The sequence below is a fragment of the Mya arenaria genome, chromosome 3, assembly GCF_026914265.1.
Source record: "Mya arenaria isolate MELC-2E11 chromosome 3, ASM2691426v1".
NCBI classification, from domain to species: Eukaryota; Metazoa; Mollusca; class Bivalvia; order Myida; family Myidae; genus Mya; species Mya arenaria.
Window position 1 is genome coordinate 9,375,156 of NC_069124.1, and position 21,118 is coordinate 9,396,273.

General features: G+C 37.4%; 1 protein-coding gene across 2 annotated transcripts in view; it reads left to right on the forward strand.

The window, feature by feature from the left end:
- LOC128229398 (AP-5 complex subunit beta-1-like) overlaps positions 1–21,118 on the forward strand; it is a 56,452-nt gene that overhangs the window by 12,004 nt on the left and 23,330 nt on the right. The window contains exons 12-14 of one of the 2 annotated variants that reach the window (XM_052941301.1): positions 198–290; positions 4,374–4,509; positions 6,615–6,750. In XM_052941301.1, coding sequence (XP_052797261.1) covers positions 198–290; positions 4,374–4,509; positions 6,615–6,750 — 365 coding nt within the window. The remainder of the gene's footprint in view (positions 1–197; positions 291–4,373; positions 4,510–6,614; positions 6,751–21,118) is intronic. The other variant, XM_052941302.1, reaches the window with a different exon arrangement.

Below are 21,118 nucleotides of genomic sequence, written 5' to 3' on the forward strand. Positions count from 1 at the left end.
AACTTCTCATCAAGGGAAGTAAATGTGATAAGGCATTTTATAAGGTTTGTAAGAGTTGGTTGTTTATATTGGTCTGTTTAGAGACAATTGTCATATAAAATTTCAAAAATAATTCAAACTTTTTAAGAATTATACATGAAATTGTGTGTCTGACTGTGGTCACATGACTTTTATTTAACATATGCGGGTATTTGCAGGTTTGTTCGAGGTCTGATCTCGGAGTTTGCCCATTTCATTCCTCACTCCATGGACTTCGTAGACAGCATACACAGTCTCAATGTTAACAGGTAGTAGTTTACTGTAGAGTGTTTTATTATGGTAGGCCCTTTTTGATCTTGTCTTTTGACATACATGTGATAATTTCTTTTGTCGATTCCGGGACACTCGTCGTAATGTCAATGCACACTAGAGGGGTCCGGGGGCAAGCCCCCCCCTGAATTTTTTAGTCATTTTTAACGTCGGGAAAATGTACCTATTTTGACTGCCAAGACGTATTTTTTTCTTGACATGGTTTGTTTTTTTCTGCATTTTCATGGAAAAATAAAACCACCACTTTCAGTTTTATCAAAACAGGAAATAAACAGCTATACGGGCACCTGTTTTCCCGCGCTTTTGAGAACATGCGTAACATATATTTATTTTTTCATCACATTTAAAACGTTTGCAATTTATGACACACAATATTTTCCAGACGATCAAGAAGATTTTCCAGTTGATGAGCTTTTTTCCGTTTGGAGATGCATATAATTTTGATAGAGACTTATTTTAAGCCAGGTCTGCATGAGCGAATTCTATTTTTAATCCAAGTTTACATGTACATGTAAATTCAAGTCTAGTATTAAGGGAGACAATTTGCTTTTTGGTTCTGTGAATTTGTATACAAGAACCCTCCCCGACTCGTTAAGCACAACAATAGGCCAATAGATCAATTATCGGGTGATTGGCGATGACCTCGACCACACACGTACCAATTAATGGATTAGTGTCAACATGTCCTGTGTTTTACGACCAGTGTCCTGGACAGGCAAAATAGCTGACTTACATTTGTAAAATTAAGATAATCGATTCCGATATTATTTTTTTTATGACTTTCCGGGACAAACATGCACCCTCTGTGACATTGTGACAGAGATACGATTTCCGGGATAGTCCCGGACGTCCGGGACGTTATCACATGTATGGTTTTGAAGCAAAAAAAGTTGAGATAATATCATGTCCTTGGTGTTCACGTCGCTGTCATGCAAAAGCATTAACAGTGGTCATAACCAAAAACACAATTAAGACATTCAAAATTAATAAAACTTGGCACACATGTTGCCAGTGACGATACACACATATGTGAATCATGGCCCATTACTTGGGATTAAATAATAAAAGAAAATCATTTTTGTTTGCTGTGTCGCAATCTTGTTAAAATTATTATTGGTTTTCCCTAACTTCTTGAGGTTTAAAACTATAGCTTCATGGGTTAAGATTGGTAATTAATTAATTTACTTGGATTTGAAATTACCATTCTGATCATTCCATGATGGCTATCTCATACATTTTAGTCATTATAATTTGTTCTACATATCTGTTTAAATTAGGGATGGTAACGAGTACTCGAGTACTCGATCGAACGTCCGAGTACTTGAGTACCAAATCTCTACTTGAGTACTTTTTTTTTTTTTTTTTTTTAATAAAAATCACCAAATACACGATTTACAGACGAAGTATCAGATCTGGTTAGTTGCCAAGAGGACAATTTACGGTCCCTCTAAACCCCACTGTGTACACAATTGACCCTAATACAATAGTTGAGAGTTGCAAACTGTCAACAAAGGGCCCCGATTTCCAATTAGCACTAATGTCAATTAGCGAAGTTTTGATAGTGGAACTTTCACCTACACAATTCTATTGTTTACCAATTAGAGACCTTTCACCGAACGAAGGACACTAACGAGCGAACGACTAGCGATAGTTACGTGCATTGATTTCTTTATGGGCATATTTTAAATATTTTTGCAATGATTATCACAATTGATTGGTTGATATCTTAAACCAAGAATTATGAATATTAATGAGGTTAACAACAATAATACAGTACAAAGTATTTCTAACATTACTTTTTATGTAAGACTTAGTTATTAATGTTCGTTCAATGTAATTCTGATTGTTGTTTATTATAAATCTCGATTATCTAGACGCTCGAATAAAAACCGGGTTTAACATTCCAGCTATATTGTAGCTTATTTGCAGTGCATACTTATAAATAAAATCATTTAAATGAAATGAAAAAGACAAAATTAAAAGCCTGAAACAACATTAATTTTGTTTTCCTTTTATTTAATTTTCTGTTTAAGTACATAATGCAAGTCTAATTTAAACATAAAAATGACCAATAATACGACCAACGCAAAATATACGTCATGAACGATACACGTATACACGATCTTGTTTCCCGAAAACAAATTCATTTTTTCCGAGTACCTGAGTACTCGATCGAAAGATTGTCCGAGTACTCGAGTACCAATTTTACTACTGGTTGCCATCCCTAGTTTAAATTAATCTATGATTCTTAAAAGGAATAATTAAATTTAGATACACATGGTCTTAGTTTTACTGATCCATCGTATTTAGAACTTCAAGAACATTTTGTGGGACATATGACCTGAGACATGCCAATTATATAAGTATATATAGGATCTTACATGAGTTGCCGTTCAATATAAAAAAATATGAACTATTCTAGTTTTCCTTGACAAATTTTGTATAAAAAGGTAGGTTCATTTACGAATTTTTTCATCTCATGAAAAATTTGTCACCAAAAACAAAGATTTTATGCTTTTACGTATGTAGTTGTTGTAAAACACTTAAAACAAACAACGTCATGTGATAGAATTTTGTACTAGAATTTGACTTTCGTGTCAGTCAATAGAATTAGGTAAGAACTATCTGTACAAAATGAAAAGTAATGACAGCACTGAATTATGAGTTATGAATAAGGTATGCAGCAAAGTGTGAAGATAAATGAGTGCTATTACTTCATGCTGAGGCTTGTGAGGTAAAAGGCATCTTTTACAGTCAAATGACTGTTTAAAAGGTTGTTAACTCTTTTTAACCCTATTGAAATGTGTTTTCCTGTTTATGCATGTGTCCGTATACTGAACTCAGTATGTGGCTTGGAGAATATGTAAGGTTTTGTTTTAGTGCTAGGGAGTGAACCTTGTCTGATACCCAGATATTCAGAAAATAAGTGTTAAATATTTCAGTTAAAGGATGGAAATGAAAGTAATATGCTGTGATGATGATGACGCAGTCACTGCCAGACATCATCACTTTATGTCTACAATGCTACGCAGGTGACACAAATATTTAACACTTATTTTCTATACCTTGGGTATCAGACAAGGTTCACTCCCTAGCACAAAACAAAATCTTCAAGATTGCACAACAAAAGCTGAATTTATTTTGTTGTGCAATCTTGACCAAACTTGGTTTCAATGTTATATCTTAACTAACAGCTAGAAATCACTATTTACTCAAGAGATGTGGTTCTCGAACTGTCAAAATTTGACAAAATCCACTCTGTGTGCTGTCTTACTGGGACATTTATCACCCAATCTTTATCAAACTTGGTTGCATTGTTTATGGGCATAATACCTCAACTGCATTTGATGAACAGCCGGATCACACTATTTATGCAAATGTTATGACCCTTGATTTGTCAAAATTTTACCTAATTCACTTTTTCTTCCTCTCATAAGAATTTCTTGTCCAATCCTTACCAAATATGGCTATAATGTCTCAACTGATTACAATAAACATTTTCATTACATGTTCATTTAGGTGACAAACATTGACAAATTTACCTTGTTTGCTCAATTCAATTCACCTTACTCAAGCACACTTAATTAATACTAACCAAACATGATAGTAATGTTTATAGGCATAACATATTGCGCAAATTTGATAGTGCTGGATTGAAACATTCACATTGGAGTTATTTCCCTTGCCTATCTCTACATATATTACATTATATGCTCGAATTAAGTTTATCAAGTTTAATAGTGAAACATAATTCTCTAGTTTCACAAGTTCTACTCATAATTATCATCATTTTTCATTCAAAAAAAGGGCAACATAGAAAATTTGCAGTTCTGTAGTTCAAATTTCCCCATACTTAATTTTATTATATTAGCAGTCTGACAGTTTAATTTGTCATTTATTTAAATCTGATATATCAGTTAATTTAAAGAGTCTGGTCTGGTTTGACAAGCCCTAATATCTTACATAAAACCGAGCTTACTAAATTCAAAATGGAAAAATGTATATAAACAAACACTAAGGTATATTTTTTTTTTAAATTATAAAAAGGATTTGTTTTATTGCAGTGAGATATTTGTCGAGACACTAAGTTTACTTCACCAGCAAGTTGTCATGGCAACGGAAGAACAGATTTATGCAAGCTACCCGTTTTATCTTCTCATAATGAAGAAAGTGGCGTCCCAGCTAGAAATCGATCAATCGGTAGGTTATTTAACATTTTGCATTAATTCTCTTCAGTGGTGTTCTGAGTGTTTCAATGGCCCAAATACTTGAAAGGAGTTTGACAAAATTTTGCTTGTCTGTTTTTGATTCAGGGCAGTATTGCCCAGTTATTTTGCCTGTAAGTTATGAGTCTTATATATGTTATATATGTTCAAAGCAATGATATGGATATAAAAAGCAGGTACTGACATCATGGCTAAAGTATTTGAGTTTAGCTTCTTGATCAACTGAGAAAAAATTGACATGCTTTGACAGATAATCCTTGTATTGAAAATATGGAATATTTCTGATTTCCTTGGGCAGCTTTAAATTACTTCTGTTTGATAGCTATTATGTAGGCCGAAAAAACAAGTTTACTTCTATTTGCAGCAGAATTTGTACAGGATCACCAACTTGCACAAACCACTCTTTGTTTTAGCCTGAATTGTGTTCCCTCTGAAGCAATGAATGTATAAAACATTCAACTCAACACAATCATTATTATATATGTGTGACTTGTTTCAAAGCCAGAATATTTCTTGACTGTTGGAAAATAGGTTTTCATAAATTGTCTGAAAAAGCAGTCCACACATGCACTAAGAAGTAGGTCACATATACTCTTTAAGCAACAGGAAACCATAGTAACATTGATTGATGTTTTAATTAAAATGGTATTCAGTAGTTCTATAATGATTGGATTTTAACTTCTCTGTTTGAACTAATTTTTATATATTTACTGACATTGAATGAAACTTTTAAATATAATTGCGCTTCATGAGAAATAAAAAAACACAACGTCTTAGCATTTACAGGAAGTGTCAATTGCATGAATTTCCTAGAATTTTAAGATATTTTTGTTTTCATTTCAGGAGCAAACACATTCCTTGAACTATTTTACTACATGACTTAGTACTTACGACAAAATCAATCACCAGTCAATAGTTTTTGCTAGGTGACAGTACTTATGACTTAAATAACATTCACCAGTCAATAGTTTTTGCTAGGTGACTGGTCAAGAGTTTGAAATGCGTTCAAAAAGTTTAGTAGCCTTTGTCCAATTATCACAAAATTTGGTCAGAATATGTGTTGGCATAATATCTCGGACAATTTGGGTAATCAGCCATATTGCTCTTCTCACCGGAGAATTATCTCACTTAAATTATAGAAAAAACCTTAAATCTGTCTTGCAATAACTTTTGAAACCTTTCAGGAGTTATTGCCCTTTCAATATAGAAATAACCTGAAATTGGTTTAGTCCGCTCAAAAACTAAAGAAGCTTTTGTCCAGTCATCACCAAATATGTTAAGAATGTATATTGGCATAATATCACAGAAATTACCTAATATTGGTCTCCTCTGATCAATAATTCCAGAATTATTTGTCAAATTCTCACCATATTTGATTTGAATGTGTATGGGCATAATATCTTGGATAATTTTGATAACCAATGATATCACTCTAGTCACTTAAGATTTATTGCCCTTTAACTTGTATATTATAAATAATTTTCCTAAAATTGTTCTTTTTCGATCAATAATATAAAAGCCTTTGTAAGCTTCTGTAAATTTCCTAAGTTTGTTACTTACAAATTGTAAGCATAATCCAATATGTGAAATGCACTTTATCAAGGGACATAAGTCTGTCAAATCTAGAAAGTTAAATGCTTTCTGGTGGTTTATAGAGATTTATCACTGAAATAAAAATGATATTTTACTGTTTTAACTATTGGAAATATCAATTTATTAATTGTTTTTTTATTGTTTTAAAATTTTAGCCTGCAAAATCTGGTATGATTTAAGTACAGTTGAAAACCTTTGGCTCGATAACCTCATTGGCTCTAACTTAATGTAAAGGACCAATTTCCTTTACTCTATTTGTAAGCATACTTGTTTGGTTCAATATTCGCAAGGTTTCTTAATCACTTATGTTGAAGTATACAAATATCTCTTTTAATTATGAAAACACATTGTAGCTGATGGGTGAAAAAGTAAATAATTAAAAATAATGGTGTTGTTTCTCTGAATTTTTATAATTCACAAATAAGAAATTGAAGCGATGGGTCTAGGACAGAAAGGTACCAATCATGATTTCTTGTTTGTTTTCAGAGCACAATTAAATTCCTGCAGTATTTGGCGGAAAATGCAGCAGACATTAACGACAGCGGTTGGAGACTAGGACAGAACATTCTTGACATTTGCCGTAATATCGTCATCTGTCATGGAACTCAAGCGTACTATCAAGGTGGGTACTGAAAATCATCATCTGCCATGAACTAGGTCAGTTCTGAAACATGGTCACCTGTCATGGAACTCTGTGTATTATCAAGGTGGGTAGGGAAATATTGTCATCAGTCATCTATCAGGCGTGATATCAAGGCCGGAAATAAAACATCGTCATCTGTCATGGACTCAGGCATACCATCAAGATGTATACCGGATCATCTGTGATAACCAGCCTGCTCGTTTCAGTAACTGCTGAGTTATGGTCCCTTAATTGTAAAATTGAGACAAAACGGAATGCTTCCTTGAAATTAATCGTCTGTGTAATGATAGCGCCTTTGACCGGTATATAGTGATCCTCCTTGCTTGATCCTGGATTAAGGATTAATGTATGATTTTGTTGAACATGTAATGTTGACATTTTTGTGCCCATTTTTTTAGGTGGGCATATAAGGATCGGACTGTCTGTCCTCACAGTTTCCCCAATGTTTCCGATGAATAACTTGTGAATGCAAAGGCCTGGGGACCTCAAACCTAGTTTGCATGTTGCTCATGACCCTATTGATTTTTAGGTCAGTGGGTCAAAGGTCAAGTTTAAAAATCTGTGTCTGATTAATAGGGCCCAGGAACCTCAAACTTGGTATGTTGGTCTTAACCAGTAGATGAACCGTTTTGATTTTGAGGTCAGTGAGTGAAAGGCCATGTCGTGGTAATCTTGAAACTCTGTTTCGGAACAAATATTGACGAATGCTGTGGTAAAGGGACCTCAAACTTGGTAGCAGGTTGGTCATGACTCGTTGATGAACATTTGGAGGTCATTGGGTCAAAGGTCAAGGTGTTGATCTGGGGCTAAAAATCCATTTCTGATCAATAAGTGAAGAAGATTGGTAGGCAGTTAAGTCATTACCAGAAGAGGAACCCTATTGATTTTTAGGTCAGTGGTCAAAGGTCAAAGTCATGACAACCTTGAGCTGGAAATCAATTGCCAATCAATATCTGAATAGACTCAGTCCCAGAGATCTCAAACTTGGTAGGCAGGTTTGTCCAAACAAAAATACAAGCCCATATTGATTTTGACAAGATGGACAACACATTCCAGATCATTTTGACAAGGTGGACAAAACATTCCAGATCAATTTGATGTGGTGTTCAAAACATTCCAGATCATTTTGACATGGTGGACGACACATTCCAGATCAATTTGACATGGTGGACAACACATTCCAGATCATTTTGACATGGTGGACAACACATTCCAGATCATTTTGACATGGTGGACAAAACATTCCAGATCATTTTGACATGGTGGACGACACATTCCAGATCATTTTGACATGGTGGACGAAACATTCCAGATCATTTTGACATGGTGGACAACACATTCCAGATAATTTTGACATGGTGGACGAAACATTCCAGATCATTTTGACATGGTGGACGAAACATTCCAGATCATTTTGACATGGTGGGCAACACATTCCAGATCATTTTGACAAGGTGGACAAAACATTCCAGATCATTTTGACATGGTGGACGAAACATTCCAGATCATTTTGACATGGTGGACAACACATTCCAGATCATTTTGACAAGGTGGACAAAAACATTCCAGATCATTTTGACATGGTGGACGAAACATTCCAGATCATTTTGATGTGGTGTTCAAAACATTCCAGGTCATTTTGACATGGTGGACAAAAACATTCCAGATCATTTTGACATGGTGGACGAAACATTCCAGATCATTTTGATGTGGTGTTCAAAACATTCCAGGTCATTTTGACATGGTGGACAAAAACATTCCAGATCATTTTGACATGGTGGACAACACATCCCAGATCATTTTGACAAGGTGGACAAAACATTCCAGATCATTTTGACATGGTGGACGAAACATTCCAGATCATTTTGACATGGTGGACAACACATTCCAGATCATTTTGACAAGGTGGACAAAACATTCAAGATCATTTTGACATGGTGGACAAAACATTCAAGATCATGTTGACATGGTGGACAAAACATTCAAGATCATTTTGACATGGTGGACAAAACATTCCAGATCATTTTGACATGGTGGACATGATAAAACAATCAAAATCATTCCAGATCATGAAAAAATGATAAAACAATCAAAATCATTCCAGATCATTTTGACATGGTGGACGAAACATTCCAGATCATTTGGACTTGGTGGACAAAACATTTCAGATCATTCGGACATGGTGGGCAAAACATTCCAGATCATTTGGACATTGTGGACAAAACATCCTGTCATGGACAGTAGATCCCATAAATGTTTGTTACCTTACTGTTAATGGGCTTTGAGTGACAAAGTGATCTGGAATGTTTTGTCCTCCATTAAAAAATGATGTTAGATATTTTGTCCATAGTAAAACATGAGGTTTTGTCCATAGGATGTTTTGCCCTACTTTCATTGTTGGGTGATATTGGCATGACTTTCTATTCAGCAGCTGCGGTGTTTGTTGTTTATACAGTGAGCAAGAGTATGTGGATAATTGGTAGTTGGTTTTAGCTTCTGTGTGTTTTTGAAGTGGGGGTGGGGGTGGTGGTGCTGTTTTGACTGTTATGCCTTGGCTTGTAAACAAACTGCCAAGCTCTTTCCTCTGACTCATGCCATGTCCCCCAATCTTTCACTCACTTTTCAGTTATTTGGATTAGGACACCTTTGTTTTGATTTACTACTTAGTTTTTGGTGACAATTCTTTTTCAATAAATTACTTATATAACTAAGTTTCCTGGATTGTTGAAAAAATGATAAAACAATCAAAAGTGCCACAAAGAATTCTTATGCTATACATTACCTGCAAGCCAGCACTGAAACCTTCAAAGGAAGGCGAACACCAAACATGTGAATCTTTGGCAATGACAGAGAGGTAGATTTTGGTCTCAAAAGTGGTAGATTGGTTTTAAAAGCGGTAGAATTTCTAATTCCTTTAATTTTCAATCAAAAATAGTGATGGAAACAATGTAAACAAAAACTTTACATTTGTAACTATTTTTAGATTTTCCAAAAATACGCACAAAATACGTCATGGTTAATAGTCTTGTCAAATGTCAGTGTTTTTGATTGAGAAACAGAAGGAATATTACCTCTGACTTTTTAAAAAACTAATAAATATTAAGAAGAGCTGCTAATATATCAAATGAGACTGCCAAAGCAGGTCGGAGTGTCAGTGCAGATGACTCCGAATTGTGAATGTCAATTTTCCCGCCAAAATGTTGTAAAATTTTATTCACTCCTAGTAGATACTTACTAACACCTTGGAAATGGTGTTTTCTTTAATGTTTTGTCAGTTTTATTATGTCTTTGATATTTACAGAAATGCTGATTACTAGGATGCCAATTAACTTAGTATGCTGATTAATGATCTATTGTACCGTACTGGTAACTTAGCAACGATCTCGGCTGTAGTGTGAAGTGATTTGACAAGTTGTTTATTGCATGATGTTCTTCAAAGTGACAGATTAATGAGGTATTTTTTGGATTTTGATAATGTATTGTGGTCATTAAAAGAAACTTTAGGGCCAAATTGATATGATTTTGAGGTTTTTTAAAGAGCTTTCAAAAACGGTAGTTTTCGACGAGAAAGCGGTATGGCGGTAGAGGGGTCTGAAAAGCGGTATAATTTACCTACCGCCAGTAGAATTCACAGGTATGGCAGACACTAGTCTTACATTATTTTGCACATACATGTACTCTCTTGTCTGCAAATAATATGCAAGTAATGTTGACAGTAATATGATCAACATTTCAACATTGCTTGGACAGGTGGCATACATTTAACAAGTCATATGATAAACATTAAAATAATAATAATGAAACTATTCTCCGCAATGAACAAGCAATGTGACACGTATAGGAAGCCATGTGACACCTATATGAAACCATTGTCATATTTACTTCCATGCCTGACCATAAAATAAGAAATCTGAGATCAATATCTAGATTCTTAAAACACAAAAGCCTAAAGTAACCATGGCAATGAAAACAACTGCTATTGGAACTCAGGTGGACTGTATACCTTGTGAGGAGGTTTTATGTAATATTAATCTGAAGTCTTGATATAAAAGATAATTACAAAATATCATTTCCTGTTGGTACTATCAACTTTAGTCATAGGGGTTATTCATTTAAGGAATGAATTGCGGGGTTGATGTCATTATCGGGGATATGAACGCAATTGGGTTGGTCAAAGTACGCGTGGAGTCCTTCGGACTCCACACACATTGACCAACCCAATTGCGTTCATACCCCGATAATGACATCAACCCCGCAATTCATTCCTTATATTTACACCAATAGTTCATTATTTCATTCAAGAATTGTTAAAAAAAAAAACTTCATTTCATTTAAGAAAACCTTTCAGTAATCCGTTTTTACCCATTCTGTAAATAGAACGACCCGACTATAACCGGAAACATTTTTTTCAAATGACGTCACAATAACGCGGGAAAAGATCAACCACTTGAAATCACTTTAAAACGTAAGATTAAAACACTTCTGGTACCAATATATTTAAAATATAATAAACTAACACTTTCAAAAATGTTGATTTATATTTTACGGGACCTGCAGACACAATACAACCAATCACAAGATCAATAGCTTTCATGTATATTGTTATGCTATGAATTACGATCCGAACATATCCGAAGATGTTGCGTTCATCGATTGATGAACGCAATTGCCGAAAGGCAGTTCATTTAAGGAATGGAAGTTGAGGTGTAAATATTTATAGATGTCAGTAGGTTATTCTTTATTTGCCTATGTGTCTTGTGATTGGCCAGTTGTGGTTTTTCATATGCACAGACATATTACTTAAAAATGTTTGCCTTGGAATCATAAGCTTTAAGAAATGTAGGTTATTTTAAGATTGTAGGTTCGCTCAAATTTTTGATTTACATGTAAATGTAGGGATAACTAAAAGAAACCAAAGGCCATGAAATGTGGTATGCACATAACTATATGCATTGAACAGCAGGTGACCTCCAATGTCAGAACATAACAGACCAAGGTCACACTCATTATTCTAAGAAAATGCTATGTGAAAAAGAACTGCTCAAATATGATGTGAGCAAATTTATTATCAAGGCAAGACCATATTAACCAGTTATTTACAATAAAATTAAAAGTTAAAAGTCACAGATTTCATAATTGCAAAAAAATGAGCAACAGACTGCATACACTGCTATGTGTATCAGGGTCAAACCCAAAGCCCTGGCACTGCAGGTGGACTCTAGAGCCCTTGCACTGTAGGTGGTCACCTGAGCCCTTGCACTGTAGGTGGTCACCTGAGCCCTTGCCCTGTAGATGGACCCACCAGCCTTTGCACTGTAGGTGGTCACACGAGCCCTTGCACTGTAGGTGGTCACCCGAGCCCTTGCACTATAGGTGTCACCTGAGCCCTTCCACTGTAGGTGGACCCACCAGCCTTTGCACTGTAGGTGGTCACACGAGCCCTTCCACTGTAGGTGGTCACACGAGCCCTTCCACTGTAGGTGGACATCCGAGTCCTTGCACTGTAGGTGGTCACCTGAGCCCTTGCACTGTAGTTGGACACTCGAGCCCTTCCACTGTAGGTGGACATCCAAGCCCTTGCACTGTAGGTGGACACACGAGCCCTTGCACTGTAGGTGGACACCCAAGCCCTTACACTGTAGGTGGTCACACGAGCCCTTCCACTGTAGGTGGACACCCGAGCCCTTCCACTGTAGGTGGACATCCAAGCCCTTACACTGTAGGTGGACACACGAGCCCTTACACTGTAGGTGGACACCCAAGCCCTTACACTGGAGGTGGACATACACTGTAGGTGGACATCCAAGCCCTTACACTGTAGGTGGACACACGAGCCCTTACACTGTAGGTGGACATCCAAGCCCTTACACTGTAGGTGGACACCCAAGCCCTTACACTGTAGGTGGACACACGAGCCCTTGCACTGTAGGTGGACACATGAGCCCTTACACTGTAGGTGGACATCCAAGCCCTTACACTGTAGGTGGACACTCGAGCCCTTGCACTGTAGGTGGACACACGAGCCCTTACACTGAAGATGGTCACACGAGCCCTTCCATTGTAGGTGGACATCCAAGCCCTTACACTGTGGGTGTACACTCGAGCCCTTGCACTGTAGATGGACACACGAGCCCTTACACTGAAGGTGGTCACACGAGCCCTTACACTGTAGGTGGACATCCAAGCCCTTACACTGTAGGTGGATACACGAGCCCTTGCACTGTAGGTGGACACCCAAGCCCTTACACTGAAGGTGATCACCCGAGCCCTTCCACTGTAGGTGGACATCCAAGCCCTTGCACTGTAGGTGGTCACACGAGCCCTTCCACTGTAGGTTGTCGCCCGAGCCCTTGCACTGTAGTTGTCGCCCGAGCCCTTGCACTGTAGATGGACCCACCAGCCTTTGCACTGTAGGTGGTCACACGAGCCCTTCCACTGTAGGTGGTCACACGAGCCCTTCCACTGTAGGTGGACATCTGAGTCCTTGCACTGTAGGTGGTCACCTGAGCCCTTGCACTGTAGTTGGACACTCGAGCCCTTCCACTGTAGGTGGACATCCAAGCCCTTGCACTGTAGGTGGTCACACGAGCCCTTCCACTGTAGGTGGACACCCGAGCCCTTCCACTGTAGGTGGACACCCGAGCCCTTACACTGTAGGTGGTCACCCAAGCCCTTACACTGTAGGTGGTCACCCAAGCCCTTACACTGTAGGTGGTCACCCAAGCCCTTCCACTGTAGGTGGTCACCCAAGCCCTTACACAGTAGGTGGTCACCCAAGCCCTTACACTGTAGGTGGTCACCTGAGCCCTTGCACTGTAGGTGGTCACCTGAGCCCTTGCCCTGTAGATGGACCCACCAGCCTTTGCACTGTAGGTGGTCACACGAGCCCTTGCACTGTAGGTGGTCACCCGAGCCCTTGCACTATAGGTGTCACCTGAGCCCTTCCACTGTAGGTGGACCCACCAGCCTTTGCACTGTAGGTGGTCACACGAGCCCTTCCACTGTAGGTGGTCACACGAGCCCTTCCACTGTAGGTGGACATCCGAGTCCTTGCACTGTAGGTGGTCACCTGAGCCCTTGCACTGTAGGTGGTCACCTGAGCCCTTGCACTGTAGTTGGACACTCGAGCCCTTCCACTGTAGGTGGACATCCAAGCCCTTGCACTGTAGGTGGTCACACGAGCCCTTCCACTGTAGGTGGACACCCGAGCCCTTCCACTGTAGGTGGACACCCGAGCCCTTACACTGTAGGTGGTCACCCAAGCCCTTACACTGTAGGTGGTCACCCAAGCCCTTACACTGTAGGTGGTCACCCAAGCCCTTCCACTGTAGGTGGTCACCCAAGCCCTTACACAGTAGGTGGTCACCCAAGCCCTTACACTGTAGGTGGTCACCCAAGCCCTTCCACTGTAGGTGGTCACCCAAGCCCTTACACTGTAGGTGGACACCCAAGCCCTTACACTGTAGGTGGTCACAAGAGCCCTTCCACCATAGGTGGACACCTGAGCCCTTCCACTTTAGGTGGACATCCAAGCCCTTACACTGTAGGTGGTCATCTGAGCCCTTTGACTGAAGGTGGTCAACCGAGCCCTTGCACTGTAGGTGGACACTTGAGCCCTTCCACTGTAGATGGACACTCGAGCCCTTCCATCTTAGGTGGACACACAAGCCCTTGCACTGTAGGTGGACACCTGAGCCCTTACACCTAAGGTGGACACACAATCCCTTGCACTGTAGGTGGACTCTTGATCCCTTCCCCCTTAGGTGGAAACCTTAGCCCTTGCACTGTAGGTGGACACCCGAGCCCTTTTGCTCTAGGTGGACACCCGAGCCCTTGCACTGTAGCTGCTCACTTGACCACCTTGCAGGCATAAGAGAGAGAGAGATAGTAGAAATGCATCTATTCATATTATAACTGTATGTCAGGGGACACCTAGTTTCAATTGAAGGCCGAAATGATGAATTATAAAAACATTTTTAAGGTCTCAATGTACCGGTATTGAAGAAATTGATAAACATTTCCAACTTATGAAAGCTTTATTAGAAAAGGGTATGATACAACTATTGTCAGACATGGTAGTGTATAATTACATATCACACATCGTGTGCATGGTGACCACCTATTGGAAATATATAGCTACATTTTCCAGATACAATTCATTTGATAAAGCCTCCCTGACTATTTCTCAGAAAGAATTTGCTGATTATAACTAATGTACCAGTGGTGTACAAGCAAATATGGAAGAACAATTTGTTTGCCTTCCAGAATTAAAAAAAACGTTAAGCATTGTGCTTTAAAATGGGAATGAATTTTCAATAGTACTTGGTAGAGAAGACATTTTTGATGTGTGACTTGTGGCAAGATTAACAGGCATTATGTCGGTGAATGACTCGGATTTAGAGCAGTTTATCCCACGGTACTACAACGACATTTCTACAACACCACTATCAGAAGATATCTTTGATGTTTATCATATTAATGGTAAATTACCTTGTTTTATGAACTTTTTATATATTGTTTATAATGCATGACTTTTCACTTGTTCTTAAAAGTCATTCAAATGTAATGGTATGAATGATTAATATACATTGTATCATCCAAACTACTGTATATAAAGCTCATTAAATATATTTTATTCATTTCAGCATGTCTGTAATTTAATGTTTGTCACTAAATATAATGATTGTTTATAAGATGAATAATTTTATTTCATTTCTTGATTATTTTTCAGTCGATGATGAAAGTTCTTCTCATACACTCTCAAGCAGCAATGACTACGCAATCCTGTCGTTCATTATGTCGGCAGCCCTCATTTTACCTGCACTTACTGTCATATCAAAGTCCCTTAACATGCTTTGTAACAACAAGATCAAGTGTGTGGACCACCATTCTGTGTATTTCATGTGGATAGTTGTTTCATGCCTGTTTGCTTGTATTCTGAATCTTTTGAATTTGTTTGATAACATATTAAACAAAGGGTCGCTTATGAAGTCTGGACGATCTTGTTACTATATTTATGTTTTTGAAAGCTCGCTTATGTGTGCCGTCGGATTTATCCTTTGTTGCCTAGCAGTGGACATTCTTATGAATATAATGAGCATTGGAAACTTATGTTGTTACCATGATGAAAGGAAAGTACGCATCCATTTCATATGTATCGGAATAATTGCATTCAGTTTTGCTATGAACAATTTACCTGATATACTCGGCCTTGTCATGCATACGCTTGTTGCAAGCTGCTGGAAAGGCAACGCTTTTGGTGTTCAGTCAATTTTTGTGGGTAAAGTTGATCTCGGAATACAGTCGATTCTGATGGCGATAATGGTGGCTCTCTGTCTGACCATACGAATGGCTGTGAAAAAACAGTTGCAAGTGAATTGTAAAGTGGCTACTCCGGATTTCTTGTACGTGCAAGATGAAGTTGAACCAACTGTCATTCCCCCTTGCTCAGACCGAACAACTTCAGATGTGACAAGCAAAATCGAAGATCATGAAAATAATATGTATAAGACAAACAAGGTTGACATAAAGACTGGTGAACGAAAGAGCCTCAAACACGGACCTTCTGCTTTGAGGTCTAGTCGGAGAAAAAGCCGAAAGAAAATTGATGAGAAAGTTTCCAGTGAGAGTTCGGGTCACGAGAATTCTGGATACCTGTCAGACACAGGGCAAATCTGTGTCCCAGATGACGACTGTTTCTTGGAAGAAGTGATTGAGGCAACCAACAATATTCGTAAGTAGTATTTGACAACACTTACCATTTTTTTCATTGACAAAATACTTATCAAATTTATAATCGGTCATTTTTGTTAAATAAATGGTAAGGTAGTATTATAAGACTTGGTCAAACATGGTGTCTTTCATTGTATTGTGAAATTGTATTGCCCATGGCTTGAAACTGTTAAAGATATTACCATGAAACTTTGTATATACATGTGTATGTTTTAAGAAAAAAGCTTCCTCTCTCTGAGAAAGCTTTTATTAATTAATGTAAATAAAACAATTAATCTTGTATGTTTTGACAGCTATTTGTTGCAAGTAAAACTTAAGCAAATATTATTAGTGCAATAATTGTTTAATTAACAATCATTAAAATTATTTACTTCTTTTTTGAATTTACAACTCTGCTGCATTTACTTATTCAAAATGTTGTTAAATTCTGTAAAGGGCTTTTAATTTACATGTGTTTCTTCACAGATTGTAGGAAGAGGTTTAAGAGCGATTCTGACATACAAAAGAGCTACAAGTCTGGGTCCAAGAAAAGCCTGGAGGACCATGTATTATACGCACTGGAGAACTTCTTTAGTATGGACCCCACTAAGCTCATTCCCACAGTGTACAGGAAAGGGGGAGAATTGACCGAGAGCCTTATACCAAATTCTGCAGAGGAATTCGAGGAAACTTCGTTCATGAGTAATTCAATTTATTCTGATATTCAGAACAAATCTGATATTGAAGCGGGTAAAATTTCGCCACAGACGGGAGTTGGTTCTAGGACTGGTGAGAAAAGGGAAATAGACCAACATTCTGATAGTCTTTACAAGCTAAAGAAAACAATGATGGCTCTCAAAGGTAGACCCATTGTGAAAAATGATGCTCAACTTGAAAAAGTGTTCAATGAGAGCAGTCACAAGAGGTCTTTTTCAGAGAAAAGGATTTCGAATGGTCGCAGATTAGCGTATCAGAAATCAGGGCGAAGACTTGATGCACTGTCAAATGTGAATATGTCAGTTTCAACTGGAGACATATCAGAAACAAGTAAGAATATGATGCAAACTTTGGTCGACAAAATTGAGAACAAAAATCATAGGGTATGTAATAATAAAGTTGCCGTGTCCGCAATTGTGCATACATTGTCAGAACAGAATCTCAGTACAACAGAAGATCGACCCTCTGTTGAGGTTCAGAACAGTTTATCTGTCAGTATTCACAATGATTCAAATCTTTCGGTCTATGTAGACAGTAGAAGTCAGGTTTCTGATAATGAAATGGAGAAACCTGAAAATGTAAAGCAAGTTTCTTGGGATGACGAAACTGATATTGAAATAAATGTCACTCAGAGTAAAGAACGAAGAAGCATTGTTGCAGGCTCATCCTCTTATGATATCACATTTGGTGATGTAGCTTCTGTACAAGCTAGTAATGCTGATTTTGTCATTCAGGTTGACATAGAAGCCCTAGACAATATTACAAAGGCTACTGGTGTCGGCACTTACCACAATGTGAAACTCTCAGAAAAATCAGAAAACTGCTCAGAAGGGACTGGAAATAACAATGTTGCAACAGAAGAGAATGTCATTATACAAATACCTGAAATAAGTGTCACCTCTGGGGCAGACAAGGTTGATAATCAAGATGGGAGGGAAGATGAATTGCAAACAGAGAGTGAACAAGAGGTGCTGACTTTCAAAGAATACCACAGGAAGTATTTAGTGAAACCGTTCAATGATGTTTCCAGTCTTATGCTGTGTTATATTATCTGCGTTGTGCCTCAACTGTTTCTAGATGTGTACAGAATCACCACACAGAGGAACAGGGTAGCGAACATGATGGACGGTATCATGTCAGTTGTTTCCGATGTTTCTGCAGCATTGTTATTGCTGGTTGTTTCTGTTGTGTTTCTATGGCGATTTCAGAATCGAAGAGACATGGCTCGACATAAAATTAAAAAATAGTCAAGATGAATGAAGCACTATCCTTATCAGCTGCAGTTCTTGTGATTGAGTTCTGGTTGTGCTCCTGATGACTCCAATATTTTTTTTACATATCAATCTTTAATCGCTGTTGTCTAGAAAAATCTTAATAAAGACATTACATGTACCAGAATGTCATATTTTATCATTCTTTTACTTTATTCTTCAAGTAACTAACACTTGGCCTCATTATCAATTATTTTCTTCATGTTAGATATTTGTTAAATCTTATGTTTATGAAAGCATTTTTATTTCTGTTCTTTGACAACAGCCACATCAACATTAGCAGTTATATCAGTAAAAAATGCAAAATTAGCATCAACATATTTGGATACTTTATTTAATGTTACTATTTATTAAGAAGAATAACTATGTACATTATACATGTAGGGTAGTGTATACATGCATTTTCTTTTGTAATGAAAATGAAGATATGTTTTTGTTGAGTAATTTGATGTTTTATTGTGTTTTTAAATGTTTCTTTTCTGATATTATGTTGTAAACTATATTTTGAAGAACAAATTTTTACTTTGTACTGTTGTTTGAAAAAAAAGTGTAAAATGGCGTGATGTTTTAATGCTTGAGATATTAATTGTACCCCCCTTTGAAGAAGCACAGGTATATTGCTTTTAACACGTCACTTTGTCTCCCCGTTGGGCAGGTGATCGGTAGACCAGACCTTGTCTGATTCATATCTAGAATACACTTGAGCCTTAGGTCCTCAACTTGGAAGGGAGGTTGGTCATGACCAGCAGGTGATCTCTATTAATTCAGTACGTCAACAGTCATGGCTGCGATGACCTTGAACACTTAAACCTTGTGCGATCGATAACTAGAGTAAGCTTGAAACTACGGTCCTCAAACTTGGTAAGGAGGTTTGTCTTGACCTGCAAATGACCAGGATTGATTTTTAGATGTTCAGGTCAAAATTCAGAGCCACAGTGACCTTTAACACTAAAACCTTGTTTAATCAATTTAAAGAGATTGCTTCGACCTATGATCATGAAACTTTTTGGAGAGGTTGGTCATGACCTTTGAAAAACCAACAAACATTCTATGTGAAATTACTAATTGGCTGCCATTAGGGGCATAGATGTTTTACAAACTTCTCTTGTGCTCTCATAATGGCTATCCGTCCAATTGGGCTCAATAGGCCCAATAGGAGGTATTTGTCATGGACTATGACAGCTCTTGATTCTATCAAAATATCTACTGCTGCACTTATAGAGGTTAAGAAAAATGTGGTCCTAAAGTCATGAAACTAGTTACAGAGTGTGACAACTACCTATAGAAATCCAATATATTGTTTGATATGTTATTGTGATTGACAAATACAATTTTTTTAATAAAAAAGATAAAGGTATTGTCATTGTGATCCTGTCGTTTTCATTGGTGTTGTAATTGTTGATGTGCAAAACCTTTAATGTTGCTAATACATATATCACCATAATTTTAGCTGAATAAATGAGTAATGAGTAAGTATGTGGCTGAGTGGATGAGTGAGTCTCGAAGGAATTTGGGGGGGGGGGGGAAACAGAGGAAATTAGTTTAAGAGGGAGGGAGTGAACAAAGGACAAATGAATAAATGAACACATGTATTGTTTATTTTTTAAACAAAGCAGAAAGAAATTGGAAAGAAAACAACAACAATACACCTGCTTTTCAGAAGTACTATTGACAAGTCAACCTAACAGCTGTGTTTGTACGCAAGATTGTCCAATACCTAATGTTTTTTGTTTGTAAATAAAACTTATACATGTACATATGTTGCCAATAACAACCTATATGTGTGCGGCATGATTAATCACTTGGTTTAAATGATTATTCAGTTTTACCATGGACAGAATGGCAACCCGTTTTGCACAACTTTTGTTATTGATGACACGATGAAAACTATCATGTTACGGGTTTTAAAAGTAATATCCGGAATACACGGTGTCACACACTGTCTTAGACGACTATGATGCAATGTTGATATAACTATAATTTGACCAACGCCTACTTCGAAAAACTCCAAGTAAAACAGTATACATGTTTTAAGTGTTTTATTTGATTGTGATAATAACCAATAACAGTGATATTAATTCCTTTTTACTAGTTTAAAATGTATATCTTTTGGTCAGTATCTACCACGTGACTGTAATAAGGCTATAAATTAGTTGATATTACATAACATATATCCATGCTGGACAGCCACACTTAAAAATAAGACGTATTAACATCAAAATGTGCTTAGGGTGATAGGCATAAAAGATAATTATCTTGAGCATGTACTGTAAAGTGGTAGATATGTTACGAACAAAAGAACATTGTAAAATTAATATGCAATTGACGATAAAACATTGCGAAGTATATATTTTTTCTAATAAAATAAAATTCAGAGATAAAAATGCTACAAGTAAATTATTGCAAATAATTGGCTTGTAGCTTTATTGGTTTCCAAGGGATTTCCAATATCTAGAGGATGTAATATGAGACTTGCTAGAGGATGGTGACGCTTGTTACTTGTGCTGCTGATGACCAGTCGATGACCCTTAGATGTGACATGTGAGAGACTAACAAAATACAATCTTGACAAATTCCTTCCAAACTGTTTTTACATAGGCAGACAAACACCCCTAACCCCCCATCCCCTCCCCATTTGCCATTTACAA